This window comes from Nerophis lumbriciformis, linkage group LG09 (assembly GCF_033978685.3).
Source record: "Nerophis lumbriciformis linkage group LG09, RoL_Nlum_v2.1, whole genome shotgun sequence".
Lineage (NCBI taxonomy): Eukaryota > Metazoa > Chordata > Actinopteri > Syngnathiformes > Syngnathidae > Nerophis > Nerophis lumbriciformis.
The window spans coordinates 32,083,903-32,109,363 of record NC_084556.2 but is presented as its reverse complement, the minus strand read 5'-3'; the positions used below and the strand labels follow the sequence as shown (position 1 = coordinate 32,109,363).

The 25,461-nt window shown below is 39.0% G+C and overlaps 1 protein-coding gene across 1 annotated transcript; it reads right to left on the bottom strand.

The window, feature by feature from the left end:
- Nucleotides 1-1,761: 1,761 nt before the first annotated feature.
- On the bottom strand, nt 1,762-25,107 carry eral1 (Era-like 12S mitochondrial rRNA chaperone 1). The gene is made up of 11 exons (XM_061961940.2): nt 24,881-25,107; nt 20,658-20,807; nt 20,443-20,570; nt 18,396-18,473; nt 18,280-18,326; nt 18,144-18,205; nt 17,949-18,061; nt 12,933-13,241; nt 11,137-11,286; nt 9,860-9,937; nt 1,762-2,070 (listed from the first exon to the last, which is right to left on the bottom strand). The coding sequence occupies exons 1-11, from the start codon at nt 24,981-24,983 to the stop codon at nt 1,948-1,950; spliced, it is 1,341 nt and encodes a 446-aa protein (XP_061817924.1). The 5' UTR covers nt 24,984-25,107; the 3' UTR covers nt 1,762-1,947.
- Nucleotides 25,108-25,461: the final 354 nt, after the last annotated feature.

Genomic DNA, 25,461 nt, shown 5'->3' with positions numbered 1-25,461 from the left:
CAAGACTAAATAAATAAATGTGGGTGTGGGCAGAGGCCAGCAGGTCAGGACATGATAAGACAGAAAAAGTCCAACCCCAGATGTCATTCCGTATGCAAATGAGCTGAGGAGGCCTTTAAAGTGGAGGCCAGGACAGGACGGCCCAGTTCGAAGCAGCACCCGGATGACCAAACACTGGTGAGATTCTCCAGGATCAAACGTGAGTATGATTGTGATATTATGATGACTTGTGCCCTGGACAGGATATCATCTTATACTGTAAGTTTAATGAAGAGACACTACAGTATAGATGATGTACTATCCAGGGGGACATTCCCTCATCATCTGGAAGGAGGAGGCCGCCATGAACGCAACACAGAGGAGTGGCCGTCAAACCGTTACCATTACTGACTTCTAGTAATGGTAAGGGTTCCACGGCTCTCGCTCAACATCAGCTGGACCTGGCGGGGGTGAAGCAAGCGGCGGCCTTTTTTAATCGTAATATTTGTGTGAAGTTGTGCTGCAGTAAAACAAAAGTTCTCCAATCAAATGTGTTGAAAGTGCTTTATTTGGATTGTTTGTGTGAGGCGTTCAAGGACGGTTGGCTTTATCTTCAACCGGCACATTGCGTCATCAAATTACTGCTGTTCTACTCCACATCTTCGTCCACCAGAGTGGACATTCAGACAGTCCAAAAAGACAAAGGGACAAAGATGGACACTCATAGAAATTTATTTTTTTATTAAATAATTTCAGGTACATTATCTAACATTGTTCTGAAGTTTATTGGATGGTTTTAGAAATATGGACTTCTTTTTATTGTTAAACATGATATGCCCTATTTGTAAACATTACACACATGTTGGAATAAACACAAAATTAAGAAAAAAAATAACTCATTTTTATTTAGTAATATATATATTATTTTTATATGTATTACACATATTAATGAAAAAATAAACAGCTTTATTATTCTTAATATGGATATTATAGGTTAACCTTTAACTAAATGTTTGTAAAAATGTTTAAAACATGTTTTGTATAAAATTAATGTTGATTAACATCAACCAAATATAATCAATTATCCAGAAAAAATTAGACAAGGGGTCTTTTCCACCAAAACGAGGATACTAAAATAAAAAAATCATAGGGCGATTGCGTGTCTGTTTTGCTATTTTATATAGTGTGTGAATGTGAGTGTGAATGTTGTCTATCTGTATTGGCCCTGCGATGAGGTGACGACTTGTCCAGGGTGTACCCCGCCTTCCGCCCGAGTACAGTTGGGATAGGTTCCAGCACCCCCCGTGACCCCGAGAGGGACAAGCGGTAGAAAATGGTGGATGGATATATATATATACACACACCGGTATATATATATATATATATATATATGTATATATATATAAAAACATAAACAATATATACATATATTATATAATATATACTGAGATTTTTAGGTGACCATATCCCTGCCGACAAAACCTCCAGACAGTCGCAGATAAACCATCAGCAGTTTGTCAAAGCACACTTTGAGGCTCAATTTGTTTTTGGTGGATACAGTTTTTTTTTTTAATTTAACATTGACAATAGGATGTTTCTCATTATTAGATATGTAGCCACAATACATCTTGTGTGTGTGTGTGTGTGTGTGTGTGTGTGTGTGTGTGTGTGTGTGTGTGTGTGTGTGTGTGTGTGTGTGTGTGTGTGTATATAGAAATAAAATACTGAAGTTCCAATAATTACAATACTTGATGACATTAAGGAGAAATACTTGAGACAATCTACAAGCAAAATTTTTAAAATATTTATTTTAAATAATACAGATAAAACGGAGCATCATCGTTGTTGTTGTATTGGAACACTGTCGTGAAGTGATCCACAAAGCGTGTTGTCTTGTGTCAACATTTTTCTGTTACTCACAGTCCTACAGAAAACGTCTCCGAGCTTTCAGTCATCTCATCATCTTCATCACTTCTTCATCTTGACCGAGAGCCTCAGGTTGACCTCTTTTAGGAAAATGTGTGTGAGCTGCTTACTAGTCTCCTGGGCGATACGTGCTACCATCTGGCCTCCAGCGCCAATCGCCATCCTCTGAAGAGCAAAGACAGTACACAATATTTATCTCGTGTTACCATATTTAGTAACTTGGTAACTGCAATAGTAAACATAGTTAGTTATACTTAATAATCATAATAAAAAACAGAGCATCCATCCATCCATTTTCTACCGCTTGTCACTTTTGGGGTCGCGGGGGGTGCTGGAGCCTATCTCAGCTGCATTCGGGCGGAAGGCGGGGTACACCCTGGACAAGTCGCCACCTCATCGCAGGGCCAACACAGCATTATCTTTGTAAATCCAACGTTTTTGATGCATCTTTGTAACTAGACCATATAGGAGTTGTTTTGAGGAAGTGAATAGTAATAATAAACTACAATACGCTATTTCAGGAGAAACTGCAGGTGAGTGCTGAAAAGCTGAAGCCGAACTAAAATGCTAACAGGTAGCGCACCTGCCAGATAGCGTTGATGAACAAAATTATGACTCTTATGCAAAGATCAGTAAAATGAGCTTGAAAAAACAAGCTACAATGCTAACATTAGCATGCGGACAGTTGGCATGCGTCAAGTACCAAATTATACAACTCAGAGGTGTATGCCTGCAAAATTAGTTGAAAAAGTTAGCATGCTAAAATGCTAACGTTACCATGCTAATAGTTGGCACGCGTCAAGCACGGAATTATGTTTGTGTGTACCTGCAAAATTAGCTAAAATAGCATGCTAACAGTAAGCATGTGTCAAGGATCAGTTATACAGTGCATCCGGAAAGTATTCACAGCGCTTCATTTTTTTTATTTTATTTTTTACATTTTGTTATGTACCAGCCTTAATCCAAAAAGGAATACATTCATTTTTGTCTTCGAAATTCTACAGACATTATGTGTGAATGTGAATATGTTTTTTTAAAGTGCAAATTTATTAACACTAAAAAATAAAAATAAATCACACGTACATAAGTATTCAGAGCATTTGCTTGGGCAGAGCAATTACAGCCTCAAGTCTTTTTGAATACTGCAGGAGTCTAATAGAGAATTGTACTTAAACCAAAGCTTATTCTATTATTTTGAGTGATTGATGTGTGTATGTCAGTGTGCACCCTCTACAGGTGGTGAAAAGTTCCAACGTAGGCCTGTAAGGGGCAGGAGCACGCAGGCGCGTCATGGGCAGTCAATCAATCAATCAATGTTTACTTATATAGCCCTAAATCATAAGTGTCTCAAAGGGCTGCACAAGCCACAACGACATCCTCGGCTCAGATCCCACATCAGGGCAAGGAAAAACTCAGCCCAGTGGGATGACAATGAGAAACCTTGGAGGGCACCGCAGATGTGGGACTATCGCCTATCCTCTTTGCAGCACCTCTCAAGCTCCGTCAGGTTGGATAGGTAGTGTTGGTTTTCATCCAGGATGTCTCTGTACATTGCTGCATTCATCTTAGTCTAGTCAGGGAGGTTACCAAGAACCCGATGGTCACTCTGTCAGAGCTACAGCATTACTCTGTGGAGAGAGAACGTTCCAGAAGGACAACCATCTCTGTAGCACTCCATCAATCAGGCCTGTATGAGATTGACTGTTTTTTAACTCATTCTTCCCCAGCGTCCACCTTTTACGAAGCGCCGTTAAGTGGCGACCCATCACTGTTCCTGTTCTGTCTACCTGTACAATGTTTGTTTGTTTAATCTTGGATGGGTTTGTGGTGAAAAGGAAATGTTGTTGTACTTGTGCAATGACAATAAAGAGCATACCATGATGTAGCTTTTATATTTTTACAGAGATAAAAGTGACGAATTTCCGACTATAGAACCAACCATCCATCCATCCATCCATCCACCCAATTTCTACCGCTTGTCCCGTTCGGGGTCGCGGGGGTGCTGGAGCATATCCTGCGTTCGGGTGGAAGGCGGTGTACACCCTGGACAAGTCGCCACCTCATTGGAGGGCCAACACAGATAGACAGACAACATTCACACTCACATTCACACACTAGGGCCAATCTAGTGTTGCTAATCAACCTATCCCCAGGTGCATGTCTTTGGAGGTGGGAGGAAGCTGGAGTACCAGGAGGGAACCCACGCAGTCACGGGGAGAACATGCCAATTCCACACAGGAAGATCCCGAGCCCAGGATTGAACACAGGACATTCGTATTGTGAGGTACACGCACTAACCCCTGTTTCACCGTGCTGCCCAACTATAGAACAAATAATAATAAATAATAACCTATCCACTGCTTAAAAGACCTAACCTCGGTTCTGGCCTCCTGCTCAACTACAGGCCGGTGTCGCACCTCCCGTTTAGCTCCAAAAACCTGGAAAAAGTTGTTGCACAACAGCTGAATGAATACTTAGCGTATAACAATATTTGTGAACCCTTTCAGTCGGGTGTTCAGGGCAAATCACTCTACTGATTGGCCCTCGCAAAAGTGACTAATGATTTGTCCAGGGTGTACCCCGCCTACCAACCGAATGCAGCTGAGATAGGCCCCCAGCACCTCCCGCAACCTGGAAAGGAATAAGCGGTAGAAAATGGATGGGATGGATGGATTTGTTGTTAACTATGGATGTTGATGCGTCATCCATGTTGCTGCTACTTGATCTAAGCGCTGCTTTTGATAGCGTTAAGTATAACATTCTATTAAAATGCATTAAATCATGTGTCGGTATGTCAGACTTGGCTTTTTCTTGACTTAACTCTTATCTCACTAAAAGGATGCACTGTATAACCCATAATAACGTGTCCTCGTAGTGTGTTAAGATAACATACAGGGTTCTGCTTGGCCCTTCCCTATTAAGAATATACATGCTGCCGCGAGGCAACATAATTTGCAAATACGGCGTTAATTTTCACTGTTATGCTGATGACAGCCAACTTTACATCCTCTAATGCAGGGGTGCTCACACTTTTTCTGCAGGCGAGCTACTTTTCAATTGATCAAGTCGTGGGGATCTACATCATTGATATATATAATTTATATTCACTTATTTATGAAATATATGTTTTTGTTAACAAGTTAAAGGTGTTTAATGATAATGCAAGCATGTTTAACACATATAGTTAATATTGTTAATACATTAAAGGTGTTTAATGATAATACAAGTATGTTTAATACATATAGTTAATATTGTTAACAAGTTAAAGGTGTTTAAAGATAATGCAAGCATGTTTAACACATATAGTTAATATTGTTAACAAGTTAAAGGTGGTTAAAAATTATACAAGCATGTTTAACACAAATAGTTAATATTGTTAACAACTTAAAGGTGGTTAAAGATAAAACAAGCATGTTTAACACATATAGTTAATATTGTTAACAACTTAAAGGTGGTTAAAGATAATACAAGCATGTTTAACACATAGTTAATATTGTTAACAAGTTAAAGGTGGTTAAAGATAATACAAGCATGTTTAACACATATAGATTACTTTCTTTTATGAAGACAAGAATATAAGTTGGTGTATTACCTGATTGTGATGACTTGCATTGATTGGAATCAGACAGTGGTGATGATAACGTCCGCATTTTCGAATGGAGGAGAAAAAAAGTCCTCCTTTCTGTCCAATACCACATGAAAGTGGTTGGTTTTTGGCATCTTATTTGTCTAGCTTCCGTACTCCTTTGTAATATACTTTACAAGAAATACATTGTCGGCAAACTCCGTAGCTTGCTAGCTTGTGCACGCCAGCTTTCTGAGACTCTTATTTTGGTAGCGCAGGCAGGATGAAGCAGAGCTTTTATTGTGCAACTGTGCAGTCGGTCTTTGGAGTTTTGACGACAGGTACGGCGCCAGAGTCTGTTGAAATAAAGTGTTTCTCGCCTTCCAGTCGGTAATTTTAATGAGCTGGCAGCAGCCAGCGTCATCTCAGAAGACCCTCGGGTGCCGTGAATGTCAATCAAGTGACGGAAGTGACGTCATAGTGAAGATTTATGATCGCTCATTTTTAGGACTATTTTTTTAATGGCTGGCTGGTGATCGACTGACACACCCTCCGAGATCGACCGGTAGATCGCGATCGACGTAATGAGCACCCCTGCTCTAATGCTTGTAGTCATCTGGAGGCATGTCTTAATGAAATTAAACAATGGATGTCCAGCAACTTCCTGGATCTTAACGCTAAGAAAACGGAAATGTTGGTTATCGGTCCTGCTAGACTCAGGCACTTGTTTAAGGATACCACTTTAAAAATTAAATAATAAAACAACCAAAAATAGCGACTCAGTGATGAATCCCAGTCACTTTTTTCAACCCAACTCTCTTGTTTGAGCTGCACATTAAGAGCGTAACTAAAACAACCTTCTTTCATCTCTGTAAGATCGCTAAAACCCATTCCATTTTGTCCATCAGTGATTCTAAGATCATTATACATGCGTTTATTACATCTTGTCTCAATTACTGTAACATTATTTTCGGGCCTCTCCAAGATTACGGTTTCTTCAAAATGCGGCTGCTAGACTATAGACTAAGACACGAAAGTTCGATCATATTACGCCTATATTGGCAGACCTGCACTGGCTCCCAGTATACTTTAGGTGACTTTAAGGTTTTAATACTTACGTACAAAATATTTAACTGTTTAGCACCATCTTATCTTGATGATTGTATTGTACCCTTTGTTCTATCCAGAAACCTAAGTTCCAAGAATGCCGGCGTATTAGTGATTCCCAGAGCCTAAAAAAAAGTCTGCAGCCTCTACAGTGTTTTTAATTATTGAAGTTCGATATGCCATCTCGGTAGAAGCATTTAGGTCCCACCTTAAAACACATCTGTATAGTGTAGCTATCAAATAGGCTGTTTTAAACCAGTTGACCTGACGCTTCTCTCTCTCTTTTGACAGCCACTCCTGCAAGGATAATCCTTGGAGAGATACCAGTCTACAGGAGGTGCTTGCTGTTTGAAGTCATGACCTAGTGTGGACCACTCGTCTGTTACTTGGATGGAGACCTCTTACGACCCTCTGCTTGCCCCCAATGGACTGGACTCTCACATTATCATGAATAATGTCATTGTGGTTTGTGTAGTCCTTTGAGGCACCTGTGATTAAGGGCTATATAAATTAACTTTGATTGATTGTTTGAAGATGAATGCAGCAATGTACAGAGACATCCTGGATGAAAACCAACACGTGTCATCCAACCTGTTGGAGCTTGAGAGGTGCTGCAAAGAGGAATAGGCAAAGAAGAATGGGCGAAAGTGCCCAAAGATAGGTGTGCCAAGTTTGTGGCATCGTATTCAAAAAGACTTGAGGCTGTAATTGCTGCCAAAGGTGCATCAACAAAGTATTGCGCAAAGGCTGTGAACACTTATGTACTGTGAATATTTATGTACACATGATTTTTTTTATTTTTAATACATTTGCAAAATAAATTAAAAAACATGTTTTAACATTGTCATTATTTATTGCATTATTTTCAGTGATTTAGAGATAGAATAGATTACTCCCATTAGCTGTATTGCTGGCTGAATAGAACGAGCCAACTTTTACATGTTAGAATGCAAAAAAAACCAAAAAACTTTTGTCTCCTTGTCTCTCATAATGATTGTGAACGATAGGCAAAATTCCAAAAATTGTTTAGAAAAAAAACAGTACAAAGTGTCACTGCCTGAAAAAAAAGGGAAACATGGACACACAAATAACAAAAATATATATGTTTATACTGTAAGCTTTGGTTTTATTTTTAGCCTTTGGTTGTGTTACTCTGGATGGAATTATTTTTTTCCATGTTTGATTTTAGTATTTCCAAAATGTAGTACTATTTGTCACATTTTGTGTTTGGAATAAGATGGGACAATTTTGGTCAGGTGTTTCTCACAGGACAGCACTTCTCAAAGCAAATATTGAGGGACATGACTGGTGAGACAGCTTCCCCTGCTGGATTTTAAACTGCAGCACTTATATTCTCTTGCAGACAGTGTCATATAGTACACATATAGACAGTGTAATATAAAAAAAACACTTACCGTATTTTTCAGACTATAAGACGCACTTAAAATCCTTTAATTTTCTCAAAAATCGACAGTGCGTCTAATGTACGTATTATTTTTGGTTGTGCTCACCGACCTTGAAACAATTTATTTAGTAGATTGCGTAATGACAAGTGTGATAAGAGATACGTGTGGACTGCAAGATGAAGCTAGCAAGCAAGCCCAAAACTGTGATGTTTCATTGAGAACATTACACACTACGCTCAAAAATCAGTCAAAATGTTTTAGTATGACTTTGGTTTGCTACAAAGTCGCATCGCATGATGGATTGTCGGTGCATTACGGCTACCGTAGTCAGATGTACTGCGCTTCAACATACGAGTATTATTATGGTGTGTATAAGGACCTCAAAATGGCACCTATTAGGAGACATATTTTCTGGCGTTTTGTTTGGCAGTATTAATCAAAAACTACTTTTTTTTTTTTACCTATTAGTACCTGCTGATGTGTATTTGGAATTTGCATAAGTCCGGAAAATTTGTCCGCATCCGCCATTGTAGTCAATAAGCTCTTTCTGTTTCTCTATCCTCTTGTTGTGGGGCATTCATTCTCCGCTGTTGCCATTTCTGATGTAAAGCAGCGTACAGTTCTAACTAGTGTTATGTTATGTTATTTTAATTTATTATCATTTATTTTCCATTTGTCCCGATACCAATATTTTGGTACCGGTATCAAAATATTTTGGCACTTTTCAGTACTTTTCTAAATAAAGGGGACCCCAAAAAATGTCATTATTGGCATTTTTTAACAAAAAAATCTTAGGGTACATTAAACATATGTTTCTGATTGCAAGTTTGTCCTTAAATCAAATAATGAACATACAAGACGACTTGTCTTTTAGTAGTAAGTAAGGAACAAAGGCTCCTAATTTAGCTGCAATTATTTTGTCAACATTATTAAGGACAAGTGGTAGAAAATGAATGATTGATCTACTTTAGAGAATTATATTTATATAGCGCTTTTCTCTAATGACTCAAAGCGCTTTACATAGTGAAACCCAATATCTAAGTTACATTTAAACCAGTTTGGGTGGCACTGGGAGCAGGTGGGTAAAGTGTCTTGCCCAAGGACACAACGGCAGTGACTAGAATGGCGGAAGCGGGGATCGAACCTGCAACCCTCAAGTTGTTGGCACGGCGACTGATACTTGAAATAATTGTACTTGATTTGTCTCCATGGAGATAAGGATTAGTGATAATGAAGCAGTTACAACGCTGCTGACTATGGACAGACATTAGCCGCTAGCTAGCTAGCCATGTCTTAAAGCACCTCTTCCTGAGGGCGTTCTGCATGACACGACGGGTGGGGGACCGGTACTTTTTAGAGGCGGTATAGTACCGAATATGATTCATTAGTATCGCGGTACTATACTAATACTGGTGTACCGTACAACCCTAGTTCTAACTTATATCTGTCAGTTTCGCTATAGAAGCACTAAAACTACTGGTACAACAAAGATGACGGGGAGAAGACTCGGTCGAAGTGGAGCCATGTAAATAAGACCTGCCCACAAAACGGCGCATCCTGGAGAGACGGTCAGAAAGCTATCTATGCAATATTTTGACCATAGAAACACCATTACATGTTATGTAGACCTCAAGGAAGTGTTTTAAATGTAGAAAAAAATCATAATATGACCCCTCTAATGCGCCTTATAATCCTGTGCACCTTTTGTAGGACTATAGACCTGAATAAACCCGCTCATCGGCAGTGCGCTTTAAAATCCGGTGCGCCATGGCTTGAAAAATACGGTAAATGGATATTAAATGTATTGACAGTATAATCGTGGTATGATCAAAGGCAATACTTGAAATATTTCAAAAATACGAATGAGTCCACTTACCACATGACTTTCTTTCTTAGTGAGAATTTTCACTGAAACGTTCAGTCCGTTTTCATCCTCTTCCCATAGCTCAACAACCTGAAAGCAAAGACGTTTAAAGACAATTATTTCAACAGACATCAAGTCAATTCCTGCTAATGATGCACATCGAAAAATCTACAGGTAGTTCACTCCGTCACATACAGTATGTCATAAATGTCAAAGTACACAGCTCACATTTTAAGATATAGTACACTTGGATATAACTTAAGAGTAGTCAGTGTGCCGTTTATTTAGCAGTATAGTTTTACTATTAGGGGTGTAGGGGCAAAAATATCACCTTCACCACATTGCTGATTATTTTTCTAGATATTTAAAAAAAAAAATTAAAAGCATATTCTGAATAAACATTGGTCCTAAATTAAGCATTTTCAAGCATTACATAGAAAAATATCAATACTGCAGTGGTAACGGCCACTGGAGGAGACCAAACCATTTAGAGCGCACTGTTCAGTATTGTGGTCACTGATTGGCTCAGCCTCAGGCAGCCGTACTATATTGGATCAAAAGAGTGTAAAGTTGACTAAAGGGTGTTATTTCATGTCTAGAGGGCTCTCATAATGTTGAAAAATTTATTTAGAAGGTACTAAACAGTTTTTTCTATACTTTAGCAATGAAAATATTAGATTTATAATTAATGATTCCTACATCGCATTCATTAATTTATTGTAGTCATCTCCGGAACCAATTAACAGCAATAAACAATTACTGTATAAGCAGTTTCCCATGCGTGTCAACGTTGTCATCACTTTTAAATAATAAGAATAGCACTGTGGACCAGGACAAATTGATAGGTTGGTGTGCATAGATACATTGTTAACATAACTGTACAATAAAACATTTGGTTTGGTTTGTTGTCAGTTTTACATTATATTTGCACTACAGAAAAACAATCTATTCGATTTTCTATTTTTTCTATTCTACCAACCTATGCCATTTAAAACCTACATAACTATATTCTAATATATCAAATTGATATTAAATTGATTATGTACTGTACATACTATTGTTGTTGTGGTAATCAATGGGCTAAATCTGTGAGCTTGGGTACTACATTTCGTGCCATCTTATGAGACAAAGTTCCTTGAATTATTTGTTTACCTTAATGAAGCGTGCAAATAAAACCAAGAAAGAACAAAGATATGAAAATACATTCTGGTAGGTATTCTGTAGTAACATCTTATATGAACCATTATGATGAGTCATCAACATGCATGAAGAGGTCCTTCTTTCCTCACCTGTGTAATTGAATATGGCACCTCCTGGGGTAGATGTTCAAGAAGCTTCTCTCTGATGGTGTCGATGCACAGTTCCACTGGACTCTGGTCTGTCAGAACCTTGCTGTGGTACTGCCATGATCCACCCTTGGCTGCAACCATTAAGTAACCCTGGGATGAAAAGAAAGATGAACACGTAAAGAAATAGAAATAGTAAGATGTACTTGAGGACAATAATAGTAATAATAATAATAGTAAAATGTACTTTAGCATTTTAATAATAATAATAATAAGATAATAATAATAATAATAACAATAGTAAGATGTACTTTAGCATAATAATTGTAATAATAATAATAATAGTAAGATGTACTTTACCATAATAATTGTAATAATAACAACAATAGTAAGATGTACTTTGGCATAATAACAGTAATAATAATAATAATAGTAAGATGTACTTTAGTACATCTAGTACATGTATGTACAATATGTACATAGATAGTAGTAATAACTTAAAAACACTTCATACAAGTTCAACATGTTTTCATGCTTCACTGATGTTATTTCTTAGTGTCGAGATGTCCCACTTTCCCAACCTAATAAAAATAATAGTAAGATGTACTATTGTGCATGATGTACATTTAGTACTAAGATCAGTAGTAATAACTTAAAAACACTTCATACAAGTTCAACATGTTTTCATGCTTCACTGATATTATTTCTCTTAGTGTCGAGATGTCCCACTTTCCCAACCTAATTAAAATAATAGTAAGATGTACTTTAGCATAACAGTAATAATATTAATATTACTATGATGTATTTTAGCATTATCATATTAAGATGCACTTTAACATAATAGTAATAATAATAGTAGTAAGGCATACTTTCGCATAATAATAGTAATACTAATATTAATAGAAAGAAGTACTGTGAGATAATAATAGTTATAATAATAATAATAGATGCACTTTAGCATACTAATAGTAGTAATAATATTAATAGAAATATGTACTTTTGGGATAAAATAGTACGATGTATTTTAGCATAATAACAGTAATAATGATAATAATAATAGTAAGATGTACATTAGGATAATCCATCCATTCATGTTCTACCTACTATCTACTATTTAGTGTCGCCAATCAGCCTATTCCCAGGTGCATGTCTTCGGAGGTGGGAGGGAGCTGGAGTACCCACCCAGTCAAGGGGAGAACATGTAAACTCCAAACAGAAAGACCCTGGGCCCGGGAATCAAACCCAGGACCTTCTCTCTGTGAGGTACAAGCGCTAACCACTGTTCCACCATGCAGTCACTTTTGAATAATAATAATAATAATAATAATAGTAAGATGTACTTGAGCATAATACTAGCAATAATAATAAAGTTAAGTTAAAGTACCAATGATCGTCGCACACACTAGGCGTGGCGAAATGATTCTCTGCATTTGACCCATCACCCTTGATCACTCCCTGGGAGGTGAGGGGAGCAATGAGCAGCAGCGGTGGCCGCGCCCGGGAATCATTTTTGGTGATTTAACCCTCAATTCCAACCCTTGATGCTGAGTGCCAAGCAGGGAGGTAATGGGTCCCATTTTTATAGTCTTTGGTAATAATAATAGTAAGGTGTACTTTAGCATATTAGTAATAATAATAATAAGATGTACTTTAGCATATAATAGTAATAATAATAATAATAATATTAAGATGTTTTTAGCATAGTAACAGTAATAATAATAGTAAAAATAATAATAACAACAGTAAGATGTATTTTAGAATAATGAGCACAACTGTCGTATTCGTAATTTGTGACACACCTTTAGTGTCTCCACATCCTCTTTATCCAAAGATGAGAGCATGAAGACATCCTTAAAGCCACCCCAGCCTTTCTGGGTCCTCAGAGTCTTCAACCTGTCTTTGTCCACCACAGTATTGTCCCCATCAGCAGCGTCTTCAAGCTTGGAAGGGTCATCGTCCTGAAACGCAACGGAATCCTGCTCTGGCCTCTTCTCAGCCCACGGGGGCTTAATTAGCGGTCTGACGCATAGCTGGCGGCCATTCACGACTCCGCATGTGAGCTCGCCTGTGATGTCCAGCAGCCTGTCCTTCATTTTCACCTTGTCCACCTTCAAGATGGAAGAAAAGCAGGAAATACATGAGGAAATCATCCTGTTTGCTTTCTAATGGATTGGGTATGGTTTATTTGTTTCAGACATGCTAAGTTACATAACGGAGCGTCACATGATATAATTTATACCCTCCAACATGGCTGAAAAAAAAGTAGGAAAAAGAGCCCATTTAATCCTACGATTTCTTCACATCTATTATAAATAATCTTCTTATAGAGATAAGGACACCATTTCCCCAACCCAGCGCTTTACAAAGTGCAGCTCTGGGATTTGCAGCCTGCAGGTTCCGGACATATATAATAAAATTAATTCATCATCAATAAGATCTGGCCTGGGCCGAGAAAAAAATTAATTCAACGATAAATGAAAATAAACTTGATAAGTTTGCCAGATAAGTTTTCTTTGTCTCTCGCTTTCAAACGGCGCAAGAGGATTCACTCCGTGCATCGCCCTGAATGCATTCCTTCAATAGTGGAAATAAACAAAGGGAGTGAACCCTCTTGTAAGTCATTCACAATCTTTGTCTATGTAGGGTGGCGGCTTGACTGTTAGCTTACAACAGCGTCAAAGCCTTTCTAGTGAGAAATACTGCAAGGTAAGAAAAATTAGAAGGACAAATATAATTACAAAGCCAAAGGTTCCCTTGCGGGAATATTTATACTTCAACTCGAATGAGCATAAGCTTATTAACACGGAAGAATGAGCCAGCATGCCGAATTTGTTGGGAAGAAATGACAAAAAAACAAGACACCAGACCCAGTTTTTCCAACTGAGTTTTGTTAGCTTAGCATATATTGACTACATTAGATTAGTTTAGCCTCTTAAAAATGTATCTGAGTGGCCTAAAAATGTATGTAAGTGACCCCGCACAAATGATTGCATTTTGTTGGTTGCTGTGGTGGAATCCAGGTTTTTATTTGGAAGCTTACGTTTACTGAACAGGAAGTCACTGTTAGCATGTTTTATTGCTGTGTAACGAGAGAGTAATTATGTTGCTCTTGTTATTTCACACTACTTAGTGATAATGATAAATTTAACTATACTACAACTAGAGGTAGGAATCTTTGGGCACCTCACGATTTGATTACAGTTACGATTCAGTGGCTATCATTTGATTATGAGTCAATCATCTATACATCTATATTTATTATATTTTATTATTAAATTATTAATATATGGTAAATATTCTAAATATATTACATTTAAATATATCTACTAGGCTCCTCTACAGTAATATTGATATATATATATATATATATATATATATATATATATATATATATATATATATATATATATATATATATATATATATATATATATATATATGTATGTGTGGGAAAAAAAATCACAAGACTACTTCATCTCTACAGGCCTGTTTCATGAGGGGGTTCCCTCAATCATCAGGAGATTTTAATGGGAGCATTCACATACCATGGTTTATATAGGGCACAGAGTGGGTGGGTACAGGCTGGCGTAGGGGCGTGGTGATTGGCTCATGTGTTACCTAGGAGGTGTTTCCGTCTGTGGCGGCATGCTGATACAATTTCGCTGCGCTTGTTGAGGGATGACAGGTCTGGACGGTATATGATAAACAGTTTCTCTTTCAAGCATAGGTTGCATCTTTTATTACCACTATTGTAAGGTGTGCTGGATGCAAGAATTTGCCATGTTATTGAATATTCAACATTATTGTCTTTGAGGTCCCAAATGTGTTTGCTGAGTTCTGTGGTATTCCGCAGGTTTTGGTTCCTGAAAGAAGCCTTGTGATTGTTCCATCTGGTTTTAAACTCTCCCTCGGTTAATCCTACATATGTGTCGGATGTGTTAATGTCCTTGCGTGTTACCTTAGATTGGTAGACAACTGATGTTTGTAAGCACCCCCCGTTGAGAGGGCAATCAGGTTTCTTGCGGCAGTTGCAGCCTTTGTTGGTTTTGGGGTCGCTCTGTCTGGGGGCCGACGGCTCATTTGCAATTGTTTTGTTGTGGTTTGAGATAATTTGTCGTATATTGTTCATACAGCTGTAGCTCAATTTAATGTTGTTCTTGTTGAATACTTTTCTTAGGCTGTTGCCTTTGGGAAAGTGTTTGTCAATCAGAGTGAGGAATTTGTGGCCAATGTTAGTTGAGACGTTTTTGCTGTATGGGGGGTTGTACCAGATGATGTTGTTTCGTTTTCTGTTCTTTTTTGGTTGGTTTCCTGGCGTGGGTTCAACATAGGTGAGGGTGAAATTGTATCCGCTTTCATCAAGGGCTTTTTGGTACGGGGGGTTGCTTGGTCAAATTCAGCTTTGCTAGATGACAGCATCGATAGCCTTTTATTAATTCCGGTAGGTATTCTTTTCGTGGTGGTGGGTGGGTGGTTGCTGTCATAATAAATAAATGATAAATGGGTTGTACTTGTATAGCGCTTTTCTACCTTCAAGGTACTCAAAGCGCTTTGACACTACTTCCACATTTACCCATTCACACACACATTCACACACTGATGGAGGGAGCTGCCATGCAAGGCGCTAACCAGCACCCATCAGGAGCAAGGGTGAAGTGTCTTGCTCAGGACACAACGGACATGACGAGGTTGGTACTAGGTGGGGATTGAACCAGGGACCCTCGGGTTGCGCACGGCTACTCTCCCACTGCGCCACGCCGTCCCTCATGGTGCACGTATTGGAGTGTTGTGTTGGATTTCGTGAATGGTTGGTAGCTGTTATTTCTCAGGTTGAAAGTGACGTCGAGGAAGTTGGCGGTTTGCTTGTTGGCTTCAATCGTGATCCGTAGGCCGTTCTCTTTGAAAATTTGGCATATGCCCTTCTTGGTATTCTCGCTGCTCCTTGGCGAGGCGCGACACACTGCCAGTCCGTCATCACGGTAAATACCAAGGTTCAGGTTGAGGCTAGCGAGCTGGGAGAGGAGGAAACTCCCAACGAGTTCACACGTTTCTGCTCCGTCAAAACTTCCCATAGTGACGTCAAATGTTGCATTGTTCTTTTTTTGCCATGGTGTACTGTTGTGGATGAGAATGGAGTTTTTTGCGTGGATGATGATGTTTCTTTCGTTGCCTGTGATTGAGTCGTAGTCTGAGGCGAAGTCTAGTGCTTGAGTCAGTAGGTCTTGCGTGATGGAAGGGTAAAATTCTTCGATATCGAAGGAGATAAAGTTGTGCTGTTGTTTGTCTTGGATGTTGTTGAACCATTTGATTACTGCTGCTGTATTTCTCCATTGGTTGAGTGGTGTTTTGTCCTTGATTTTTGTGTTGACTCTGTCCAGGATTATTTTGCTGATTTTTCCTATTTCAGATTTAGTTGGGTTTATTAGTCGGCATGTTGGGTTATTTGCGAAGTTGGGTTTGTGGTCCTTCAATGTGATGAAGGCTTCCTTGTTGGGTGGACGCCACAGCCAACAAGGAAGCCTTCATCACATGGCAAATTCTTGCATCCAGCACACCTTACAATAGTGGTAATAAAAGATGCAACCTATGCTTGAAAGAGAAACTGTTTATTATTTACCATCCAGACCTGTCATCCCTCAACAAGCGCAGCGAAATTGTAACAACATGCCGCCATAGACGGAAACACCTCCTAGGTAACACATGAGCCAATCACCACGCCCCTAGGCCAGCCTGTACCCACCCACTCTGTGCCCTATATAAACCATGGTATGCGAATGCTCCCATTAAAATCTCCTGACGATTGAGGGTACCCCCCCTCATGAAACAGGCCTGTAGAGATGAAATAGTCTTGTGATTTTTTTTCCCCACACATACATATATTGCGCTCTACTACGGTATCGAGCACTATTTTTTGGATAACCTTATTAAGACATATATATATATATATATATATATATATATATATATATATATATATATATATATATATATATATATATATATATATAAAAAGGGCAGTCAATGCGTTAATATAACATATATATATATATATATATATATATATATATATATATATATACATACTGTATATATATGTATTATATATATATATATATATGTGTTTTGTATATATATATATATATATATATATATATATATATATATATATATATATACACACACACATTCACACTCACATTCACACACTAGGGCTAATTTAGTGTTGCCAATCAATCTATCCCCAGATGCATGTTTTTGGCGGTGGGAGGAAGCCGGAGTACCCGGAGGGAACCCACGCAGTCACGGGGAGAACATCCAAACTCCACACAGAAAGATCCCGAGCCCGGATTTGAATCATTGACCAGGTATGTCGACATCGGCTTAAGCAGGCACTTTGTGTAATAAGAAAATCATAGTGGACTTGATGAGTTTGGGTTGTCAACATAAGCGGGTTCAAATGTATTTTAGATTGGAGGCCACAATTTGATGATACAAAGTAGGACCTCAACGAGCTTAAATAGTTCTGTGACAAAGCTCTTAACCCAAACCACTTGTATCTCAAATCAACACGTCCTTAACATTCACTTTCTTTCCGTGCTTGTAAAAACAGAGTTTTGTCGATCTTACAGGGTTTCGCTGTGACATTTGTTACGTGAGCAAATGATGCTTGTAACTAAAATGTTTGTTTGCAACCTAAAGCATAACAATAAGTCGAGAGACAGTTCTTATCTCAGAACACCCTTAAGTTGGGGCACTTTTAAGTTTACGTACTATTGTATGGTAACCCGATGGGTCTGTTGTCTAAGACAAGATACCTTATTGAGGACGAGTACTGCTGGAATGTCCGGGTACTGTGCCAGGCATTTGAGCACCTCAAAATCAAGGCTTTTGCACATCCATTTGTCTGACACGTCAACCACGACCACCACTGAGAATAGAAACAATTACAATGATTAACCTTTGATATGCAGCCACTGTATTTCCCTAATCATAAAAGATGCAGCCAATACTTAGGTCAGCCTCCGTCACCGTGCGCCAAGGATCCAGAAGCAAAGAATTCTCCAGTTGGTGCCTGACAACACGAATAGTCAATATCCATGTTAGTAATACCCCACAAAAAACACACATAATGAGCCTTTTTTTCACCTTTTAACTTTTGATCGTGTCGTGAGGCCTGGTGTGTCCAGTAAAATCTAAAACAAAAAAATTTTTTCAGCATTTGGCTTTCGATAGAATATAAAGGAGCTGGTGGGAAGTCTTACAATCTGTGTATCTTGTTCTGTTAGCACGCCCACGGATCGTTTTCTTGTTGTGTGTACTTTCTTGGACACGGCAAAGACCTTTAAGGTAAAAATTGTACCACGTTAAAACAGAAAATCCTTAAAGAATCTGTTCGAACTCAAAGTGTTTACAAAGTACAGGAAAAAAGAAGCAAGTATGCTGTTTGTTGGAAAGGGACGGCAACAACAAAATTAACACCCGACCTAATTTTTCCAAATGTGGAAAAAAAACTGCACTTCAAGATGTTCAATATTTATCGAAACGCTAACAGAGACTAAAAGGTCCATTTTATTTGTATTGTTTGTTTACATATTAAAAGATAATTAAAAGCTGTTGAATTTCCAAATACAATGGTAAAACAAATTATGGGAAATCAAGGTTTTTCGCATTTGAAAGACATATTTTCATTATTATATATTAACGATTACATAATTGCCGAATGTAGTCTCAAAATATTGATGACGGTAATTTTGTTTTTTGGCAACATTTTTTTTATTTTCCTGAGGGAACTCTCCTGAAGGAATCAATAAAGTACTATCTATCTAATTTGCGAGACAATATATCCATCCATCCATCCATCCATTGTAGCTGAGACAATATATCGTCCAGCAAAATGTGTTATTGGCCCAGGTGTATTTCGAAGGTCATAAACAGGTTCTAGTTATAACAATATGTGAATTTCACTTAATATATCGTACTTTGCGGTAATTCATTTACCACAATCAGGCCCGGAACCTATTAACTGCGATAAACTAGGAATTACTGTAGCAACAATATCGCAAAGTTGGCAACAGTAATGATCCTTTGTGCTTATTCTCGGGCAGACCAGGTATGTTATAATGTGTTAATGAGCGAAAGCGAACAGGTTGCGGCGAGTCAATTTGTAGCAGTCCAAATTAATTTGTTGTGGGTGAATAAATATACAGTATAGGGAAAAACTTAAGATCCCAGTTTGGACACCCCAGCACACTAAACCTAGGGTTGGTAACGACAAACCGATGCGACCAGATATCTGGTTCGAGAAGTGGCCGGTTCTGCTAAGTATCGCGCGAGACTAGCAATCATGTGACAGTTTTTCTTTATAACAACGCGAGAGTCATGGCTGCCCGCCAAACAATTACCCCCGATTTCCACAAGATGCGTAACGTCAACACCGCGGACCATCTCCATGCTGTGCTGTCTGTCAATATTGTATCATTCCAAGGAATGGAGGCTAAGACAAATTCACAGGTTTCTTTATTTCACAAAATGCAACGTTCTCGTACAAAGGGCCCAATATCCGTGTCTTGCTCTCTTTTCCCGGCAACACTCAAACAACCTTTCACCTCCACAACACACGTCACTTCCCATCCTTGTCCAGGATGTCCCGCACCTGAGTCAAGCCATTGGATAGAACTTGCAGGCATCTGTGACGACACTGACTTTACTTGTGGAAAATAAATATATTTGACATGCGACATGTTTGCCTTTTTACTTTATTTAACATCTTTGGGGATATATATTGTGCTTTACAAATCTGGAAATACTGGAAGCATGTTAAATTTATCGAATGTGATTTTTTTATATTTGAAGATGAATGTGCCTATGGGTGTTCTCATTTATCAGGTTATTGGTATTCTCATGGCATTCAACTGATCAGTTGTCTTAGAAGATGTTTGTCCTCTCATCCGAGTAGTTTTCATCAGTTCATGTTCATAGACTTAGCTTGGACAGATCTAGTCTGAACGCTTGGTGCTAAGGTCCTAACTATTTCTTCTCTATCATGAGGAGGAGCGTATGCACAGGAAGGAATGCTTTTGTTCTTTTGTGGTGTAAAAAAAGAATGTATCCATCAACAATTGTTAACCATAGTATTGAATCGTTCATAACTGACAACTGCAGGGAGAGTCCTGGAGTAAATTTCACAATTATTCAGAAGTCTGACCTCGACTTAAAGCTGGTTTTCTAAAGAAAAATACATTGTTATGTACAGTAGATGTTTAATGAGGACAATTTAAAAATGTATATTAACGTATATACTGTACAGACCTTTCTGCCAAGAAGCTGGTTGGACAAAGTGGATTTCCCAGCATTCGGGGCACCAATTATGGCCACTTTTAAAATCTTTGAATTAATCGGCTGATCGGGACGTCTCAGTAGCAGTGAGGTTTGTTCACCTAAAATGAAAATACAAATTACTTTGATGCCACACAATCTCCCTGAAATATGAGATATGTTCATACTGGAGGCGAGGGTTCGGTTACCGTTGTCTAAAGGAACAGAGGCGGGAAGGCGATAATCTGCAACTGCAGGGTTGCCTTTCAGCAACGAGCTTACAAATGCATCTGATGTGATAAAACAGGCTGGAGTGAAGATAAACGAGTCACTTCTTCCACAGTTACAGGTTGCATTTCCTGTAAAGACACCAGTATCTCCGTTATTGCACTGCCAGGAAAGACATACTGGCTGTGTCCCAAATGGATTACTAACTAGTACACTTTCATATGTATACTAGAATCAGGATCAGGACAGTGTAATACTGTCCTTTATTCTGTTTCATCTTTTTTTACTCTCCATTTTAATTTTGAATTACAACCACTCTTAGTCCAAGTCCTTTGCAATGTAGCAAAGACATTTGTCGGCTCAATACCATGTAAATAGAGGCTTAGTATTGCAAATGCTGACAACGATTCTTTTTACCGTATTTTTTGGACTATAAGTCGCAGTTTTTTTTCATAGTTTGGCCGAGGGTGCGACTTATACTCGGGAGCAACTTATGTATGTGTGAAATTATTAACACATTACCGTAAAATATCAAATAATATTATTTAGCTCATTCACGTAAGAGACTAGACGTATAAGATTTCCTTGGATTTAGCGATTAGGAGTGACAGATTGTTTGGTAAACGTATAGCATGTTCTATATGTTATAGTTATTTGAATGACTCTTACCATAATATGTTACGTTAACATACCAGGCACGTTTTCAGTTGGTTATTTATGCCTCATATAATGTACACTTATTCAGCCTGTTGTTCACTATTCTTTATTTATTTTAAATTGCCTTTCAAATGTCTATTCTTGGTGTTGGGTTTTATCAAATAAATTTCCCCAAAAAATGCGACTTATACTCCAGTGCGACTTATATATGTTTTTTTCCTTCTTTATTATGCATTTTCGGCCGGTGCGACTTATACTCCGGAGCGACTTATACTCCGAAAAATGCCGTACTTAAAAATTGTCACTCATTAATAATCTCACCGGTACTTTTAATTTGTTGATCATGACTATAATATGAAAAAACACTGATCGAAGATATTTGCAAAAATATATATTGTGAACAATTTGACACAATAACAACACATCAATGAAACAACATCCATTCATTTTCTTCCGCTTAGCCGAGGTCGGGTCGTGGGGGCGGCAGCCTAAGCAGGGAAGCCCAGACTTCCCTCTCTCCAGCCACTTCGTCCAGCTCCTCCCGGGGGATCCCGAGGCATTCCCAGGCCAGCCGGGTTACATAGTCTTCCCAACGTGTACTGGGTCTTCCCCGTGGCCTCCTACCGGTCGGACGTACCCTAAACACTTCCCTAGGGAGGCGTTCGGGTGGCATCCTGACCAGATGCCCGAACTACCTCATGTGGGTGGTTCATATCACCTCCTCTTGATGTGGAGGAGCAGCGGCTTTACTTTGAGCTTCTCCCGGATGACAGAGGTTCTCACCCTATATTCTAAGGGAAAGCCCCGTCACCCGGCGGAGGAAACTAATTTCGGCCGCTTGTACCCGTGATCTTGTCCTTTCGGTCATAACCCAAAGTTCATTAACATAGGTGAGGATGGCGTCTTCAGTAATGCGGACGCTGTATCGATCCGTTGTGGTGAAGAAGGAGCTGAGCCGGAAGGCAAAGCTCTCAATTTACCGGTCGATCTACATTCCCGTCCTCACCTATGGTCATCCATCCATCCATCTTCAACCGCTTATCCGGAATCGGGTCGCGGGGACAACAGCTCCAGCAGAGACCCCAGACTTCCCTCTCCAGAGCAACATTAGCGACTTCCATCCATCCATCCATTTTCTACCGCTTATTCCCTTTGGGGTCGCGGGGGGCGCTGGAGCCTATCTCAGCTACAATCGGGCGGAAGGCGGGGTACACCCCGGACAAGTCGCCACCTCATCGCAGGGCCAACACAGATAGACAGACAACATTCACACTCACATCCACACACTAGGGCCAATTTAGTGTAGCCAATCACCTTATCCCCAGGTGCATGTCTTTGGAGGTGGGAGGAAGCCGGAGTACCCGGAGGGAACCCACGCAGTCACGGGGAGAACATGCAAACTCCACACAGAAAGATCCCGAGCCCGGGATTGAACCCAAGACTACTCAGGACCTTCGTATTGTGAGGCAGATGCACTAACCCCTCTGCCACCGTGAAGCCCATTAGCGACTTCCTCCTAGGGAATCCCAAAGCGTTCCCATGCCAGAGAGGAGATGTAATCCCCCCATCTGGTCCTTGGCCTGCCGCGGGGTCTTCTTCCAGTGGGACGTGCAACGAGGACCTCCCTAAGGAGACGCTCGTGAGGCATCCACACGAGATGCCCGAACCACCTAAGCTGGCTCCTTAACAAGCGAAGGAGCAGCGGCTCTACTCCGAGTCTCTCTCGGGTGACTGAACTTCTCACCCCATCTCTAAGGGAGATGCCAGCTACCCTTCTGAGGAAACTCATTTCGGCCGCTTGTATCCGCGATCTTATTCTTTCGATCATGACCCAGACAACAACAAACAACATATTTATTTAAAAAATTAAAACATATAAAACAACTGAAAAAATATCTAACCAATGCTGATATTACCTTGACATTTATTGATATTGGAATCAATCCTATGGAAGTAGAATTGTCTCACATCAACTTATATATATCAATATGATATTAATACATATGCATATATTAATAAATATACAAATACAAATGTGATATACAAATAAATAATTTGTATAAATGAACGCGTATTTGTAAATATATTTTTGAGATTTGAAAATGTATACAAATAAAATGTATAAATATAAAAATGTGACATATAAATAAATCAAGAATTTGTATAAATAAAGCAGAGGCACACTAGGGAGGGTCATATTACATCATGACTTTTGGGATGATTTGACACACATTGCACTGATAAAAGATCAGTATCTACATCAGGACAAGGTCATAAAATGGCATTGACACAATAAAATAAGCAGCTAGCACGGTCTTTCAGATTAACTGGATAAATTAGCATTAGCTAATACAACGCTAACATTAGCTAGCTCAGGCCCATTGTGCGTTCTCTCTGTAAAGACGTGGATTGTTTTTGTGCAGAGAACTCCGGGCATTTTGCATATAATGCATATAACGCTCTGTGACCCAGACCGCTCTGGCTGCAGTGCCCTCTGCTGGCTGTTCAGGGGAGAGTGTAGGTCACATTTATTGAGAAGAATGTCTCATCGACTCAAAAGCAAAAAAACGATCCATCCAACCATCCATTTTCTACCGCTTGTCCCTTTCAGGGTCGCGGGGGGTGCCGGAGCCTATCTCAGCTCCATTCGGGCAGAAGGCGGGGTACACCCTGGACAAGTTGCCAGCTCATCACAGGGCCAACACAGATAGACAACATTCTCACTCACATTCACACACTAGGGCCAATTTAGTGTTGCCAATCAACCTATCCCCAGGTGCACATATGCAAATTCAATACAAATACAAAATCAAGCATATTTACGTATATTCAAATCCCAAAAATATATTTACAAATACACGTTTATTTACACAAATGATTTCTTTATTTGTATATCAAATTTGTATTTGTATATTTATTAATATATGCATATGTATTAATTAGGGCTGCAACAACTAAGCGATTAAAATCGATTATAAAAATAGTTGGCGATTAATTTAGTCATCGATCCGTTGGATCTATGCTATGCGCATGCGCAGAGGCTACTTTATTTATTTATTTTTAATAAACCTCTATTTATAAACTGCAACATTTATAAACAGCTGAGAAACAATAATCGAAATAAGTATGGTGCCAGCATGCTGGGTTTTTTTTTTTCAATAAAATGCTGGAAAAGATACAAACGTAGTTTTTCTCTTGTATCTGATTATTAATCGACGTAATAATTGACAGATTAATCGATTATCAAATTAGTTGTTAGTTGCAGCCCTAGATATTTCAGTTGATGTGAGACAATTCTACTTCCATACAATCCAATACGATAAGCACTTTTTCAACAAACCTTGATATAGTCGCTTGGCCATAGTGATATGATCAAATAAGTCCACATGGGAAATTGTGAATTGAATATTAAAATGTAGTTTCGCAACAATTTGTGGACAGATCAATAACACAAGATTTATTGTGAATGTATTTAGTAAATACAAGTGTAGTATATTCGCGAGCAATAGACACCATTTAGCCTGCATGTTGCACTTTGGAGGTTCACCTTTGAGGAACGATGACGCAGGTTCCTGCCGAGAAAACACCACAAGCCGTCTAGAGAGGACAGTCCAATCTCTGCACGAACGCCAGCACACTCTAAGAGCCATTACACATTAGTGTGTGTGTAGTTCTAACTGCATATAACTACACTTAATAAGCTGCGTCGTTGGTTCGTAGTCACAATGTTGTCAACGAGGGGGCCGCCATGTTTTTTTTGACAAACAAGACTTCCGCATTTTAAGATCCCCTCCGACACGTAAGCACGCCTCTCTGCGGCCAATATTGTAACTCCATAAAAATGCCAAAACTTCAATATAGCCCTGTATAACCTTTAGGTACAGTCTACATCAAATGTGTTTTAATGTGTTTGTTATTTTATGTTATGTTTTAAATACACCAGAGTATGTATTGTAACGACCTGCTGACGTTGATGTTGTGTTCTTGAGTGAGTGATATTCAGAATTCCCATTGTTATGAACGTACCACGCCTGTAAGGTGATTGGCGAATAAAAAGGGTTGATTGATTGAAACTTTTATTAGTAGATTGCACAGTACAGTAAATCAGGGGCGCCGCTAGGGATTTTG

What these genes read in the sequence shown, in the direction of transcription:
- eral1 (XM_061961940.2), bottom strand. Translation starts at nt 24,983, where the DNA reads ATGGCTCTTAGAGTGTGCTGGCGTTCGTGCAGAGATTGGACTGTCCTC. An exon ending in ACACGATCAAAAGTTAAAAG is followed by an intron (nt 18,206 to 18,279) that starts GTGAAAAAAAGG and finishes TCGTGTTGTCAG; the next exon opens with GCACCAACTGGAGAATTCTT. An exon ending in CAGTACTCGTCCTCAATAAG is followed by an intron (nt 13,242 to 17,948) that starts GTATCTTGTCTT and finishes TCCATCTTGAAG; the next exon opens with GTGGACAAGGTGAAAATGAA.